The following is a 17,073-nucleotide window of genomic DNA, read 5'->3' as shown; positions in this document are numbered from 1 at the left end:
TTCCTTCCTTCCTTTCTTCCTTCCCTCTCTCCTCCCCATCTCTCTTTCTTTCTCTTGCCACTATGAGAACTTAAACTCAGGAATTGGACACTTTCTCTTATGTTTTTAGTTCAAGGGTATTGCTCTACCATTTGATCCATGCCTCTACTTCTGGCTCTTTGGTGGTTAATTGGGATAAGAGTCTCTCAGATTTTTCTGCTGCCCAGGCTAGGGGAGCCTCCATTATTTTATTTTATTTTAGTGCCAGCCAGGGCTTGAGCTTAAGGTGTGAATGCTGTCCCTGAGTTAATTTTGCTCAAGACTAGTATCATTTGAGCCACAGCTCTACTTCCAGCTCTTCAGTGGTTAATTGGGAGATAAAAGTCTCACAGACTTTTCTGCCAGCTGGCTTTGAACCATGACCCTCAATCTCAGCCTCCAGAGTAGTTAGGATTACATGCACAAGTCACCTGGCTGGTCCTAGAGCTTTTCACTATAGGATCTGGAAAGTATTTTAGACTTTTCCTCATGAATGGTGCTGGTCCCTTGGTCCTTACTGGACTACATCAGAGAGCCCAAGGGTTAATTAAGACCATCTTCTCCTTTCTTCACGTGGAAGAAGCAATTGCCAGACCAAGGGTGGGGTTAGGGTGGGGTTTACTATGCCAGAGGTACATTAACCTTGGCCTGAAGTTTGGAATCAACAGCTTTTTCATCCTTCCCTGTCAATGACTTGCCATTAAAGCCCACATGTGCGGGGGCCCTAGTCACATGACTAATAGGAAATACCACCTGCAAGTCATATTTTTCCTACCACAAGGGAACTCAGCTTGAGTGCTCAGCTTTAATTTTTTTAAAAAAAATTTGTTTCATTTTGTGCCAATTGTGAGGCTTGAATTTAGCTTGGGAACTGTCCCTAGCTTTTTTTGCTCAAGGCTAACATTCTACCACTTGAGCCAACTCCCAACTACTGGCTGGTTTTTGGAGATAAGAGTCTCATGGACTTTCCTATCCAGATTGGTTTCAAATCTGGATCCTCAGATCCCACTCTCCTGAATAGCTAGGATTACAGGTAGGCCCAGCTGTCCAGCTCTTCTTGAACAGTAGAAGAGCTCCCTGTTCCCTTTTTCCTGGTAAATCTAATAAGAAAGCCTCACAATGTTCAAATAATTGGCTGCTTCTCAGGATCTTTTGGAATTGAGTCTAAACTCTTGCATGTTGAATCAATTACCACTTTGTACCTCATAAATATGTACAAGTGGGTGCCAATTAAAAAGAAAGATGGCAGCCAGACACCCATGGTCCACACCTGTAATCCTAGCAATCAGAGGGCTGAGCCAGCCTAGAAAGACAGATGAGACTCTATCTTCAATTAACTGGCAAAAAAGCCTAAAATATAACTGTGGCTCAAGTGGTAGAGCACCACTTTTGAGTGGAAAGCTGGGTGGAAACATGAGGCTCTGAGTTCAAGTTCTAGTACTAGAACACACACATACACAGACATACACATGAATACGAACAACCAAGTGTGCTGCATGGGAGTGAAAATGGTATCCTAGCAATATTCTGAGGATGTGGGCTGTCTTTGGGCTGTCATTTCCCTTGTTTTACCTTCCTCTTTCAAGGCCAGAAAGCCTATTTAGATAAAGCCAAGTCATCCAGCACTCCATGTTAATCTATACTGGAGCGTTAGCACTGAGACATGGTATGTGTGCCTGTCATCCTTCCCCACAAAGTAAACAAGAGGAAAACCACACAGGTTTTCACACATCATACTTTAATTACTTTTAACACTATCCACAGACTTCATCCATATTGATAATATCCCACAGTTCAAAGCAGAGACTGTGGAATCTTTCATTTAAACAATAAATGGGGGAAAAAGGTTAACAGTTTTGTTGGAAAAGAGACCATCAAAAAGAATGTTCAAATAAAAACAGGATGTCCAAATGGATGCTATCCAATACTACTGAATATACTGGGCTCTAAACTTTAACTTTTTTTTTTTGTAGGCCATGGGACCTGAACTCTGGGCCCTCAGCTCTTCAGAAGGCTAGTGCTCTACCACTTGAGCCACAGTGCCACTTCCAGCTTTTTCTGCTTATGTGTTGATGAAGAATCGAACCCAGGGCCTCATGCATGCAAGGCAAGCACTCTACCACAGAGCCACCTTCCTAGCCCTAATCTTTAAAAAAAATCACTAGCTTAAAGATCTATACTGATAATAAACCAATTGAGTAATATGTCTCATTCTATTCAAGATCACCCAAATATACAGGAACCAGGGGAATGTGTCTAGTTTGAAGGGGTTTCAATCCATCCTCTTCTTTCCCTTTTCCTGCACAGGATGGTCATCCTCTAGATTGATCTGTAATGTTATCTTCAGGGCCAAGCAGAGACAGAGGTCACTAAGAAGGAGGCTTGAAGTAGGAAGGCTGAACCACTAGGCCTAAAACACTGGCAATCTGTAGCTTAGCCAAGAAAAGTTTGTCACTTGGTACATTGATATTGCCAGTTTTTACTCAGCCACTAAATAACCTTAGAGGTCAATGGTCTCTCTATGAGACACCTCTATACTTTCAAAGGTGCAAATGCACTCATGTCCAAGAGTTATCAGAGCAATTTGATAGCATTTCCAAATTGGCTGGCTCTTGTGAGTTAACCTGAGAAACTGTGTGGTTAGAGAGTCCTGGCCTGCCACTTTGGGAAGAATTCAGCTCATTTTTCTGCACTAAACACTTGATTAGAAAGAAAGTCAGCATTTTCAAACCCTTTTTTCAAGCAGCTTTACCTAAAAAGCCTGAGAAAAATGAATCTAAACATCTCTTCTGTCAGCTGAGTACTGGTGACTCATACCTGTAATCATAGCTACTCAGGAGGCTGAAGACTGATGTTCAAAGCCAGGCCCAGCAGAAAAGTCTGTGAAACTCTTATCTCAAATTAACCACAAAAAAAAAAAAAAACAGAAATGGAGCTGTGGCTCAAGTAGTAGTGTTAGCCTTGGGAGAAAAGACTAAGTAGCAGCAACCAAGCCCTGAGTTCAAGCCCAATACCCACACAAGAACAAACAAGTAAAAAGTGTTTTTTTTTTTGTGAGATTTTCATAAGTGCATAGAACATACTTGGATCATATTAATCCCTCTCCTCCCAAACCCTTTCTCTTCCCAAGTTGGCCCCTCTACTTCCATGTCTTCTTCTTTTTTATTATTATTATTTATTTATTTTTGTCAAGGTTATGTACAGAGGGGTTACAGTTACATAAGTAAGGTAATAAGTACATTTCTTGGGGCTGGGAAGGTGGCTCAGTGGTAGAGCGCTTGCCTTGCATGCCTGAGGCCCTGGGGTCAATTCCTCAGCACTGCATAAGCACAAAGAAAAAAAGCCAGAAGTGGCACTGTGGCTCAAGTGGTAGAACGCTAGCCTTGAGCTGAAGAGCTGAGGGACAGCGCCCAGGCCCAGAGTTCAGGCCCCACGACCGGACCCCCCCCCAAAAAAAAAGTACATTTCTTGTTGAATTTGTTACCCACTCCCTCATTTTTCCATGTCTTCTTAAGGATTTTTGAATAAGTAATCTACTTTTCCCATCTTTTTGCCTCAGAATTCCTTTTACACACCAGGATAGCAAGTCCAAAGGAAATGTTATATTCTATCCATGGATGAAAATGGAAACATAATATGTTTCCAGAGAAATTAGTTTGGTTAGAAACCTAAAAAAAAAATCAAAGACCATTTGTCTAGAGAAATTGCTTATTGTCACTTAACTGCCTATCTGGGATTAGACAAGGGAAATGATATCATTGCAGAATTAGAGGGCTTGGTATAAAGACAGGAGATACACAGTTTGTTTAAAGAAAACTGGATCTTCTGTGCTCAGTGGCCTTGAGGTTTATATTAATAGTGTGTGTGTGTGTGTGCACACACATGCACATGTACATGAACATAAGCACGCGTGCATGCTGGTGCTGGGGCTTGAATTCAGGGCCTGTGCAGTATCCCTGAGCTTCTTTGCTCAAGGCTAGAACTCTACCACTTGAGCCACAGTGCCAGTTCTGGCATTTCGGTGGTTACCTGGAGATAAAAGTCTCTAGACTTTTCTATTCAGGTTGGTTTTATACCACATTCCTCAAATCTCAGCCTCCTGAGTAGCTAGGATTTCAGACATGAGCCACTGGCACTTGGCTATTTTTGTTTTATAGAGCAGTACCAACAAATTTCTACTAGTTGAGAATCTATGAATGCCAGCTTACCTAAGCATGCTGTCACATGTAGACATATTAGACAAGTATAAGCCAAAGAATGTTAAAATAGTTCTGGATAATTTATAATTCTTGCTTCTAGTAAGACTACTCATTAGCCAGGGATCACTTATAATAAATTACTTTCATATAAGATAGGGTATTTTAGTCCTTCATAGAAATTTTAGCGAGCAGAATAATAGAGCAGGCTTTTTTAATGGTGCTCCAAATCAACTGACTTAAGACAGTCTAATAACAAATTTTCATCCAGAAAGTTGACAGACTTTATGGAAAAAGTGACTGAATTACCTCATTTAGTTTTTCTTTTCTTACTCTTTTAGCAGCCCAGGTTTTAAAATGGAAGCGAGAAACTGGGCAAAGAGAGAGGGGGAAAATGCCAAAAGATGAAGCATTTCCTAGATGCTCCTTGAAATCTACTTGAAAAGGCAGGCCTGCCCTATGTTGGAATTCAAAAGCCTTCCCAAAAGAGGACGTAAGATGAACGTGGTAGTGCATGCCTTCAATCCCAGCATTTGGGAGAGAGAAGTTAAGGCAGAAGGACTAAGAGTTGCAGGTCAGTGTGAACTAATCTGTAAGACCCTTTGAACCTTGTCTCCCCCCAAAAAAAGTTTACAACTACTTAAAGATAATTAAAAAATGCAATCTTCAAAAACAACGCAACAACCACCACAACAACAACACACACACACACACACACACAAACAAGACATCACAGGTAAGGCAGAATAGTCTCACCAGAGTTCACAATATACTTCCTTTTCTTGGGAAGAGGCTGCTGAATTTGTTGTCAGGACAAAGAATTTCAGACTTGGGGGTCTAATAAGAGATGGACTATGGATCTCATGGTGAGAGGTGCAATCCCTAAGTAAATTCACAAACTCTTCTTTGTAGGAGAGGGGTGACTGAAGTTTAGAAGATTAGTTAAATAGATATGACTACTTGGGATATGCTTTGAGCACAGACTTCAGAGGGGTGCTCCCCTAAATAAAATATGACAAACAAAATACATCTCAGGAAGTGCTTCTGAAAGCCAGTAAGACTCCTGGCTCAGCCCAAAGCTGAGATGTTACTCTTGGGAAAAGTTGTGTCTGAGCCACCCAGCTGTGGCAGAGGCTCTCCCTGCTGCGCTGGAGTAACCCTGCTCTCTCCCAGATTCTGTGCAAGGCCCTGGGGCCCGGCTTCAGCCCAGCTGGCAAGCTCCTTGGAAAGGAAGTGACTTTTTTATTCTTTCCATATGTTAAAGCTGGAAGCAGTGTCATCTGATTTCTCCTTGTTAAAATGTAAATGGTGCTAATTTTATAGAGCCCCTCCTACAAACGGGTCCTAAATAAAATCTTGTTGGAGGGAATAATTTGCTTCATAGTGATAGGGACCTCGGATTTGGAACATACTTGGAAAAGATTCAGAGAAACAAACACAGAGCTTGCCTAAGCTACTAACATCGTTAAGCCTCTTTTTTTGTGTGTGTGTGCCAGTATTGGGGCATGATCCCTTAGCTTTTTGCTCAAGGTTGGTCCTCTACCACTTTAGCCACATTTCATTTTCAAGCTTTTTGTTGGCTAATTGAGAATAAGAGTGTCATAGACTTTTTCTGCCTGGGCTGGCTTTGAACTGTGATTCTCATACCTCAGCCTCCCTTTTTTTGGTGCCAGTTCTGCTGTCCCCAAGCTTTTCTTTCTTTTTATCTTTTTTATTTCTCAAAGCTACCACTTGAGGCACAGCTCCACTTCTAGCCTTTTGGTGATTAATTGGAGTCTTCATGGACACTTTCCTGTCTGGGCTGGTTTTGAACCATGATTCTCAGATCTCAGCCTCATAAGTAGCTAGGGTGTGAGCCACTAGCCCTATGACTCCAACATTTTCTTTGAAATGAAAGTAAGATAATGTTTGTGAAAATCTCAGTTGGCAAAAGTAGTGTCAAAAATAAAAATGTTTTCATGACATTGAGGAGAGCTGAATTGAGTTGGTCTGAAATGAGTTTATCAGCATGTTTCTATTTCTTAATTAGAAAAAGCCATTGGTAGTGGCTAAATTCATGCTGTATTTACCTAAAACAAACTGCTCTTTGCAAAACTGGAGCAGTTCAGCTGGGAAATAAACAGATCATACCCCAATTAGGCCTACTGGTTCAAAGAGCAAATAATAAAAATGAATATTTGCTTACAGTGCATCAATTAGATTGAGAACATATCTTTCCTGGCTATAGTCTATCCTTCCTTTCCAAGAGTTTCTATCCTGTCATTTATAAAACATAGCTTTAGCAGATAAATGAAATTATGGGGAAATGCAAGTACTTAAGTAGTTAAAATTACTTAATTTTTAGTAATAGTGGAAAACTTTAGTGAGCATAAGAAAAATAAACATAAAAGATATGCTATAAAAGTCTCTCCCCATCCCTTGTTCCCTGTGTGCGTTATCATTAATTGTCAAGAGAATGCCAAAATGAAGACTTTTTTTTTCAGAAGACATTCTTAACTGTCAGGTAAGAATAATTCTCATGATGTGGGAAGAACAGGGAGGTAAAAATGAAATCTAATGTCTTTTTCTGGAAGGTTTGGATTAAAGTCACAATTCTCTATCTCGGGGCTCTGAAATAATTGATGCTGCCCAAAGTAAAACCAAACTAGAAGTCTTAATTTTGGGGAAAGTTGGCAGCTACCTGTAGGAGAAATTGGGTCCACTCAACCTAAAAACCAGTATCTTCTTAATTTTGAGTAATCTCTTCTTTTTTATTCCTGATTATAATTAAAATTTACATTATCTTGATACTTTGTGCTTGAACTCAGGGGTTGGATGCTATCCCTTAGCTTTTTTGCTCAGGGCTGGCATTCCACCATTTGATCCATACTTCTACTTCTGGCTTTTTGCTGGTTAATTAGAGATAAGAGTCTCAAGGACTTCCCTGCCCAGGCTGGCTTTTGAACTTTGATCCTCAGTTCTCAGTCTCCTGAGTAGTTAGTATTATAGGCATGAGCCACTGTCTATATTTTCAAGATGAAGTAAAGTTTAATAATATAAGCAAAACAAGAACAAATGTTTCTTTGAAAAGTGGCAGGAGACTGATTCTTCAGAACTCTCATAGCTCTTGGTACCCTTTGGCGAGACTCTTGTGAGGATAAATGGTAAGAATGGATGAGAAAGACCTTGGGTTACTGTTTCATTTTCCACTTACGCTCTCCATGCCACATCTTCCAACAGACATGCAGTAGGAACCAGAAATAATCCCAACCAGAAGTGTGCAGAGCTTAGGACCATAGTTGCCTGAAAGAAACAGAAATCACAAATGGATGAATAGGTTATTATTTTTGTTTTTTTTGTTTGTGTGTGTGTGTGTGTGTATGTGTGTGTGTGTGTGTGTGTAGGGCTTGAATTCAAGGGCTTGAACTCAGGGCCTCTTTCCCATCTGCCCTTTTCACTCAAGAATAGATAGCACCCTACTATTTGAGCCACAGCTCCACTTCCAGCATTTTGGTGGTTAATTGGAGATAAAGAATGTCACAATTTTCCTTCCCATGCTGTGTGTGAACATCAATCCTCATTGCTCAGCTTTCCAAGATCTGTCCCTGCAGGATACAGAGTTCAATGGGATTTCCTTGTTCCTGGCAGGCTGAATCTGGATGGTTTGGGAGGTCAGAGAGAAAGGGGGTTTTGCAGAAGAACTATGGGGCTAAATTTAAAAATTAGGTGATGGAGAAGCTTTGAACAAAAGCAGAGGAAAGGAGGAAAATTCTCAGAACAGAAATGGAGGCTGGAGAGTAGATTCTTTCAATTCTGGTTTTAAGACAAGATTAAGAGCATGAAACTGGCCGGCCATCAACAAGCTGACCTAAAGGGTGTCTATCTAGGAAAGGGGGCAGTTAAAGTGACCTGGGTTTTCTTTTTTGGAGTCCTCATTCATTTGACTCCAGAGCTAGATATATTTTCGTGTCTGTCATGGCACTGGACGCTGTCCCTGAGCTTTTTTTTACTCAAGGCTGCTGCTCTACTACTTGAGCCACACCTCCACTTCTGTTTTTTCAGTGGTTAATTGGAGATAGGAGTCCCAGAGACTTTCCTGCCTTAGCTGGAATCTTGATTCTTAGATCTCATCTCCTGAGCAGCTAGGATTACAGGTGCCTGGTTATAAATATGTTTTGACTAGAAGTCATTACACAGAGTGGTGAGATTTGCAGAAGAAGGGGGAACAGAGTGGCGGGGTGTTATTAGCATTAGGGACTCTCATAGATATGGGAGGGGTTGAGAATCAGATCCTAGAGTACCTGTCTTAAAGCTGCCTAAGGAGAGCTGGGTTCACCCTCACCAAGTTGGCACCTGTCCATCAGCTCATTATTTTAATTTCTATCTTCTGTTCAAGCCAGAGAGCCACACGTGCTGTAGGTCTGGTTGCCTCCATCTGAGGTGTGTCCTCACAGCATGCCCTGTTCCAATCCTGGTCACCCAGCTAAGCTCTTTACAGCTGCAACCCATCACAAAGTCCTGCTTGTGGCTCTTGGGGTGTGTGTCTGGAACTTGAACTCAGTGCCCGGGCACTGTCACTTGACCCACAGCTCCATTTCTGGCTTTTTACTGGTTAACTGGAGATAAGAGTTTCATGGACTTTCCTTCCTGGGCTGGCTTATGAACCATGATCCTCAAGATCTCAGCCTCCTGAGTAGCTAGGATTACAGACATGAGCCACCATTGCCTTGTGGTTCTTGATATTTATGATAATTAAACTAAGTTGCGCTTGAGACAGGGCATGGTTACGCAGGATGTGGTATGGGAAAACAAGATAGGGAATATACTCTGGGATGAGGGACTCTAATTTCCTAGGTAAAAGATGGTGGTGGTTTAAAACTGGCTCTGGTGGCTTAAAATACACAATTTATATATTCTCATCTTTCAGAAACAACACATAAAGAAAGCAATGCTCACCTGGGTACCAATGGCTCATGCCTGTAATCCTAGCTAATGAGGAGGCTGAGATCTTGAGGAATCTGAGATTTGCGGTTTGAAGCCAGCCCAGGTAAGGAATCCATGAGATTTATCTCCAATTAACCACCAGAAAACCAGAAGTGGAGCTGAGGTTCAAAGTGGTAGAATGTTAGCCTTGAGCAAAAAAGCTCAAGGACAGTGCCCAGGCTCTGAGTTCAAGCCCCTTGACCAACAATAGTAAAAATCAGAGAGAAAGCAATGTTGATTGAGAATCCACAGGTAAATTTTCTCTCTTCTGAAAGGGGGCAGCTATCAGGTGGACAAGACTTTACCGGCTGTGATTCCTTTCCAGGGGTGAGGTTGTGGCTTCAAAAACTTATGCTTCCTGGGGTGGAGGAAGGCTGGATAGCTGTGCATATTGTGTGATTACAGGCACTTCTAACAAGTGTTATTTCCATGTTGTTATCTTAGTGTTTATATGAAAAGTCCAGGTTGGCACTGTGTGGATATAGCAAAACTATCTGCCAACCTCCTGAAAAAAAAAGATGATCCCTGATCACTCGGACTATTAGGTTCAACATGAAACTGCGAAATTTAGGACAGGATGCTGGGTGCTGCTGGCTCACTCCTATGATTCTAGTCACTCAGGAGGCTCAGATCTGAGGATCAAGGTTTGAAATCAGTCCAGGTAGAAAGTCTGTGAGATTGTTATCTCCAGTTAACCAGCAAACAGCTGGACATAGAAGCGTGGCTTACCTGTGCCAGTCTTGAGCAAATAAGCTAAGAGAATGAGTAAGGAAGATTGCCCTGGCCCTGGGGTTCAAGCTCTAGTATTGGTGCCAAAAAGAAAAAGAAAAAGGAAAATGGTCAGACAGTGATAGGGCAGAAGAACATGTCTTTATGCCATCACCTGAGCCTGATATGAATGCTGGAAGGTCATTTTTTTTTTTTATCAAAACATCTCATGGACTATTTGAGCCATGTCACCACTTCCTGCTTTTAGCTGCCTAATTGGAGATAAGATTCTCACAGACTTTTCTGCTTGGGCTGGCTTCAAATCACAATCCTCAGATTTCAGCCTCCTGAGTAGCTAAAATTACGGGCATTAGCCATAGCACCTGGCTCCCTGAATGAGTTTTGATAAGGAATTAAGTTAAAAAATTAGAGAGGTGGGTGCTGGTGCCTCAGGCCTGTAATCCTAGCTATTTAGGAAGTGAGATCTGAGGATTGAGAGTCCAAGTCAGCCTGAGCTGAATAGTTCCTAAGACTCCATCTCCAAAACAACCAGTAAAAATCAGGGCTGGAAGTATGGTTTAAGTGGTAGAGTACCAGCTGATCAAGCAAGGAAAGAATGTGCTAGACCCTAAGTTCAAGCTCAAGTATTGCCAGAGGGGAGGGGGAAGGAAAATGGGGGAGAAGGGAGAGACAGAAAGAGAGAGAGAGAGAGACAGAGACAGAGACAGAGACAGAGAGAGACAGAGAGGGAGGGAGGAAGGGAGAGAGATTGTAATTGTTCAGGAACAATATTAATTGTTGAAAGGCTGTGTCTCAGCACAGGAAGAGGAGGGACATTTCAAGCACAAATTGTGTTCCAGAATTGTGGTTGAGGCTAAGGAGTAAATGAGGTCTCCTTTATCACACAGAGTTGAACTACATAGAATAACCTCATCTGCTTATCTCATCCTTATCAAAGCATGCAAAGGGATTTCAGAGCTAGAGACCACCAGACTTTCCTACAGACAGAGGCCACAGCTGAAAACAGACAATAATCATCTATGGTGTTAGAGACATCTCCCACCTGGAGAGCTAAGCTGGTCATGCAGGTGGCCGAATAGAAACCATGTGGGAAGGCTAATCTTCCTAACGTCCCCTTTTCTCCTCTAAATGAACATAAAAACACTTAATTTATGTGACATAGACAAACAGAAACATATCCTAAATATGAGGTGTTTCATCTCACAGAAAAGCCTCTCTCAACTTCTTTGAGCCTTTCAAATCCCTTTAACAAGGTAATAGGAGCTAGGTAGTGTGATACATAGCTGTAATTTCAGCCCTTCAGGAGGCTGAGGTAAGGAGGATCTGAATTCAAGGCTTTTGGGCTGCATAGGGAGACCTCATCTCAAGCAACAGAAACAAAAATCTGGCTGTGCTGGCAGAATCATCAAACTGCGTGATAAACCAATAAAATGTTTTCCTGGATCTTTAATCTCATCCTGCAGATCTAAGAAAAAGGTTATATTATAGTAAAGCCAAGAACATCTTCAGAATATGGTTTGAATAATCTAACTATTCTTCCCCCGCCCCCTGTACTCCCCCCCCCCCACTGCCTCTAGATTCTTCTTGGTACTAGGCTTCAAATCAAGGCCTCTTGTTCTTGCTTGGCTTTTTTTTTTTCCACTTACGGCTGGTGCTCTATTACTTGAGCCACAGCTCTACTTCCAGATTTTTTTTTGCTGGTTAATTGGAGATGAGCATCTCATGAATTCATTTCCTGGGATGGCTTTGAATCTTGATCCTCATATCTTAGCCTCCTGAGTAGCTAGGATTACAGGTGTGAGCACCAAGGCCTAACAATTAACTATCCCTTTTGAGACTCAATGGCACAGGAGACCCAGATTCTGGCCTGTGTCCTCTCTCCTCTCCTGTTGGAGGGATTTTCATGGGAAGATTCAATGACAGTAGAATTCAGTCAGGAATATATGCCTGCAATTGAAAATAGGTTGGATATTAGGTTATCCATAGGGCCACCTAGGCCTTCATCAACTATGGAAGGAGGAGGTAGGCATGATGGGCTAGACATGGAAAGGCCTCAAATTGACCACAATTTTATTACATCCTTCCTGAGAGGCAGGTTTCTCTTGGTCACTACTGTGAACCATGACTTTCTTAGTCTCCATGGCTGAGCTCAGAGCGAGGGTTTTGAATTCCAGTGGTCCTGCACCTCTGTGTCCTTTACTACAATTCTTACACAGGCCTGTTAACCCCACAGTGCCTCAATTTCTCTCCCTGAAATCAAGATAGCACTGTGGCCTACTTCCCAGGGCCATCATATCTACTATCTGTTTAGCTGTTTATACTCTTCAGGCATTCCATTTCATCAGACCCCCAAGAAGTCCTAGGGTTCAACCTTCAAAATGAAAGCCCATACTGCTTCCTTCTCTCTGATTCTGCCTTGTTCTCCCTCCTCCAGAACATCTGCACGAAGCCTTGTGCTAATCTTGAGGCTGGGCTGCCTGTAAAATGACTTAGCTGGAGCAAATGAGCTCAGTAGCTGGCGTATGGTACCAGGCGTCTGAGGCCCTGCCAGCTGGCCATCGTCCACCCCTCAGCAGCCTGCCCAGAACAGAATAATCCATAGACCCCCTTCAAGAGATATTTTCTCCAATGTTTTCTTTAGATCTGACAACTGCAACTGAAATTTAGCAGCAGCTCGGTGCTCCCTTGGGATCTCTTCTGCATATTCTCTGTCTCTGCCTCTAATTCTCTCTCTCTCCTGATTTTCTCTCTGCCTCTGCCTCTCTCTGTTTCTCTGTCTCTGTCTGTCTGTCTCTCTCTCTATATATATGCATTGCTGTTTTTAACTACTTCTTTCACACCATAGTTTAAGTTTCTTTTTTGTTTGATTGATCTTTTGTTTGTTCTTATGCCAGTACTGTGGCTTGCATTTAGGGCCTTGCCCTCTAGCATAGCTTTTCCCCTCAAGTCTAGTGCTCTACCAGTTGAACCACAGCTCCACTTTTGGCATTTTTTTGGTAGCTAAGATTACATAGACTTTTCTGCCGGGGCTGGCTTTGAACTGTACTTCTCAGATCTCAGCCTCCTGAGTAACTAGGACTACAGGTGTGAGCCACCAGTGGCTGGCTTCAGTTTTTTTGTTTTGTTTTGCTTTGCTTTGTCAGTTGTGGGGCTTGAACTTTTTTTTGATCAAGGCAAGCACTCTACCAATTTAAGCCACAGCTCCACTTTCTGTTTTTGAGTGGAAAATTGGAGATAAGCATCTCATGATCCTTTTCTGCTCAGATGGCTTCAAACTGCAATCCTCAGATCTCAGCCTCCTGAGTAGTTAGGATTATAGGAATGAGCCACTGGTGCCCAGCTATGGGCCAGTTTTTAGCTCAAAGAACAGTCCTTATCCTCCTTCTGGGAAGAAATCTGTGGACTCCTGTATCTGAATCCTATGTCTAAAGTTTAGATATTTGTTAGAACATATACTATAGATGCTGACTAAATAATGCCACTAACAAAGCATTAGTAGATAAAGCCGTGAAGGTTTCTAGGTGTTGAGGAAGCTGTTGAAGGTTTCGAAAGTGGTTTCCATTGGTAGGAAGAAGGTACAACCATCTGCTCAGACCAAACAACAAACAAATCACAAACCTTTCAAACACTTGCTTGGGAAATAGGAAGTGAGATATATAAGACCATGACAGGTCATGAATAGATGATTGTGTTCAGGATCTAAATTCTCTGACTTTCCATGAAAATTCCAAACAGCCCCTCACACAGTTAAACGATAGAACTGGAAGGGAATGATAGGCAACCAAAAAGAGAAAGAGAAGCAAGGACAAGAATTAGGCATACTGAAGTGACTGACTCTGGAGCTCCATTGGGAAAAGAAGATGAAGACTGGGAGAATTGATGAGAGAATGTTCACAGGCTGTAAGGTAGATGATGGATGATGACAATGATGAGCTCAGTCTCAGTGGGAATGAGAGCCTGAAGAAACACAAGCATAGGGATTGCTGTGAGCGGAGAGGGAAATCAGCTGCAAGAGCCTGGAGAAGACAGATTTCAAAGATCAGGTTCGAAGTGGTGCCTTGCCATGGATGGGAGGTGGTTTCAGAGAGGGGACTTCCTAGGAGCTGAGGAGACTAGGGATTATGAAGACCTGAAATAAAGGAATTAATCATATGAGTTAAAAAGTTTCCATATGGCAACTGTCTGAAAGGAGAATGAGAAATCAATCAGTGCAGTTCTCTTATAAGGAAAGGCATTAGATGCTCTGAGAGAAGTCTTGGATAGCAATTCAGGAAGAAATCTGGGGATTCCTATATTCTAGTACTATGTCTGAAGTTAGAGATATGCTAGAACATAAACTGAAGATGTTGACTAAACAATGCTACTAAAATTTTTTTAAAAAAAGATGAAGAAACAACCAGATAAGTGGCTTGGATAATTTAAAAGAAAGACATTCTAGCCAGGCCCATGCCTGTAATCCTAGCTACTCAGGAGGCTGAGATCTGAGGATTGTGGCTCAAAGCCAGCCCAGGCAGGAAAGTCTATGAGATATTATCTCCAATACACCACTCAGAAAACTGGAAGTAGTACTGTGGTTCAAATGGTAGAGGGCTAGCCTTGAGTTGAAGAGCTCAGGGACAGTGCCCAGGCCCAGAGTTCAAGCCCCATGACCAAGAAAGAAAGGAAGATAGAAAGAAAGAAAGAAAGAAAGGAAGAAAGAAAGAAAGAAAGGAAGGAAGGAAGAAAGAAAGAGAGAGAAAGAAAAAAGGAAAGAAAGAAAGAAAGAAGGAAAGAAAGAAAGAAAGGAAGAAAAAGAATGACATTCTAGACCACAAAGGGAAAGGGTTCTACAGAGAGGAAAAATTGTACTGGTGGGGAGAGGGAGGCCCAAAATAGGCAAGAAGATCAAATTAGTAAAAGATGGAGTAATTCAATAAAGGCAAGCAAAGGAAAACAGAAACCAGGAGTGCTTTGTCTGTGGAGCATGTTGAAGATGCTCTCACCGTCAGTACTCAAGACTTCTCTGCAATCATCAAGAAATGTACAGACTTTCCTAGCTCCATGAACAATCTGACTTTGGATCCAAGTTTGTCTCCCTGTGCTTATTGTTTCAAGTTGTAAGAGCAGCTTGGCTCTGAAGCTGCTAGGTGACCTGACATGGGAACAGGCAATCCAGTCCTGTCCTGTTTATACCTTTGCTCCTGTTACTACAACCATAATTCAGGCAAAACATACAAGCATGTATGTTTAGGCGTGAAAGTTAACACCACAGATCGTAATATGAAATACTATGTGTGCAATGGGGCTAATTTACAGTTACTGTGGGATCCATAACTTTGCAATTTCCTGGCTTTGGTCTGTAGTTTTTCAGACTCAACATATTATTAACTTTTTCTTTAAACCAGCTATCTGTCTTCTGGGTAATATTCCCCATTGAATTCTCTTGCATATTTCCAAGCAGAATATCATGTTGTAAAAGTTTGTTCACTTCCTCTGATCTCCCTCAGTCCATCTGTATATTTTACATCTAAATCTCCTGGGGCTTCACCTTTTTTGGCTCTGTAAATTTAATTAATGTACTTTTGACTTTCTTTACCAGGTCATTCTGGAAAATATACATAAAACAGATCCACATTTTTCCCCCCATCAAACCCTAATGGAAATGCCTTAGCTACACATTTCCCTTTGCAATCTACTTCAATTTATCTTTTCCATATATCTTCATTTCAAAAAAAAATTTTGGTGCCACTATTAAGGCTTGCACTCGGGCTAGGCACCGTCTCTGAGCTTTTTCACTCAAGGCTGGTGCTCTACCATTTGAGCCACACCTCCACCTCTGGCTTTTTGGTGGTTAATTGGAGAGAAATATCTCATGGACTTTCCTGTTGAGGTTTGCTCTGAGCCTGGATCCTCTAATCTCAGCCTACTGAGTAGCTACGCCATTTCAAAACTTTCAAGTGATTCTTCTGTACAAAGCCTTCTGCTTATGACATCTCATTTTAAAATTCGGTTGTATGTCAATAATACTCAACACTGTATATTCTTCATGAAATCATCTGTACTTTTCCTATATCTTTGTTTCCCTTTGAGGTGTGTGTGTGTGTGTGTGTGTGTGTGTGTGTGTGTGCGTGTGTGCGCACGCGCGCACATGTGCTTTACAGACCTGTCTTCTGTTTATCACTTTTGGATGTTTTCAGAGAAAATGAAGCAAAATATAACAATTATTATTTTTCCTGCAGTTTTTTAAATATAAAACCACTGAGGTTATTTTGAGTTGCTGCTCAGAAAGATAAGGGGAAAAAAAACCTCTTAGCTGGTTAAGGAATGAATCCTACTAATGCACTTGACATTTTGATTTGTAGAATATTTATTGCAAAGATATAGGGTGTGTGTGTGTCTGTCTGTGTGTGTGTGTTTGTGTGTGTGTGTGTGTGTGCGCGTTCGCACCCACGCGCCCAAACTAGGGTTAGAACTCAGACTTTGTGTTCTTGCTTGGATTTTTCACTCAAGGCTAGGGATCTACCACTTGAGCCCCACCTCCACTTTTGGCCTTTTTTTCTGGTTAACTGGAGGAACGAGTCTCACATTTGTCTGTTGTGACTCTGAACCATTATCCTCATATGTCAGCCTCCTGAGTAGATAGGATTATAGGCATGAACTACTGGCATTGAGTTGGTTTGTTTTTCTCATGGCTTTACTTGCTTATTTGCTATAACATTTTGACAATTATCGACAACTTTACGACTGTTATCCTTTTTCATTAAAAACAGTTAACGTTGTTTTCCTGATGAACAACTTGATTTTTCCTTAGCAGAAACATTTCTATATTTTCCCTGGGGAGAAAAAAGACATATATACTATATTCTTGGAAAAATAGCCACCCCATACCAAGTCCACTCTCAGGCAGTTACAGAAGAACATACATCTTTGTCATTTTTTCCTACTGAAATACCCCTGTGTTATGAGTATATTGGCAATGGAACCAATGAAGAACAAAACTGAAAAAGAGATGTCTTGTGAATTCAATACCTCTTGGAATCCTTATTTAAATACTTGGGCTTATTTCTAAATTTATTTTAGATGACTATGACCAGGCATGAAAATTCTCATCATCTCAACTCTTTTCTCTGTGGCTTGATTGTTACCTATCAGCATGTAGTAAAACATGCTAACCAATATATTTGGGTTG

At 41.5% G+C, this 17,073-nt stretch overlaps 1 protein-coding gene across 1 annotated transcript in view; it reads right to left on the bottom strand.

Moving 5' to 3' along the window:
- The window catches only part of LOC106000803 (phospholipid-transporting ATPase IB), a 407,841-nt gene that overhangs the window by 25,999 nt on the left and 364,769 nt on the right, over positions 1-17,073 (bottom strand). The window contains exon 33 of the mRNA XM_013036039.1: positions 7,408-7,496. Within this exon, the coding sequence (XP_012891493.1) occupies positions 7,408-7,496 (89 nt within the window). The remainder of the gene's footprint in view (positions 1-7,407; positions 7,497-17,073) is intronic.

Source organism: Dipodomys ordii, unplaced genomic scaffold (genome assembly GCF_000151885.1).
Source record: "Dipodomys ordii isolate 6190 unplaced genomic scaffold, Dord_2.0 Scaffold243, whole genome shotgun sequence".
In the NCBI taxonomy this organism is placed as follows: Eukaryota; Metazoa; Chordata; class Mammalia; order Rodentia; family Heteromyidae; genus Dipodomys; species Dipodomys ordii.
Note: the sequence above shows the minus strand (reverse complement) of the source record. Positions and strands in the feature narration are given on the sequence as shown.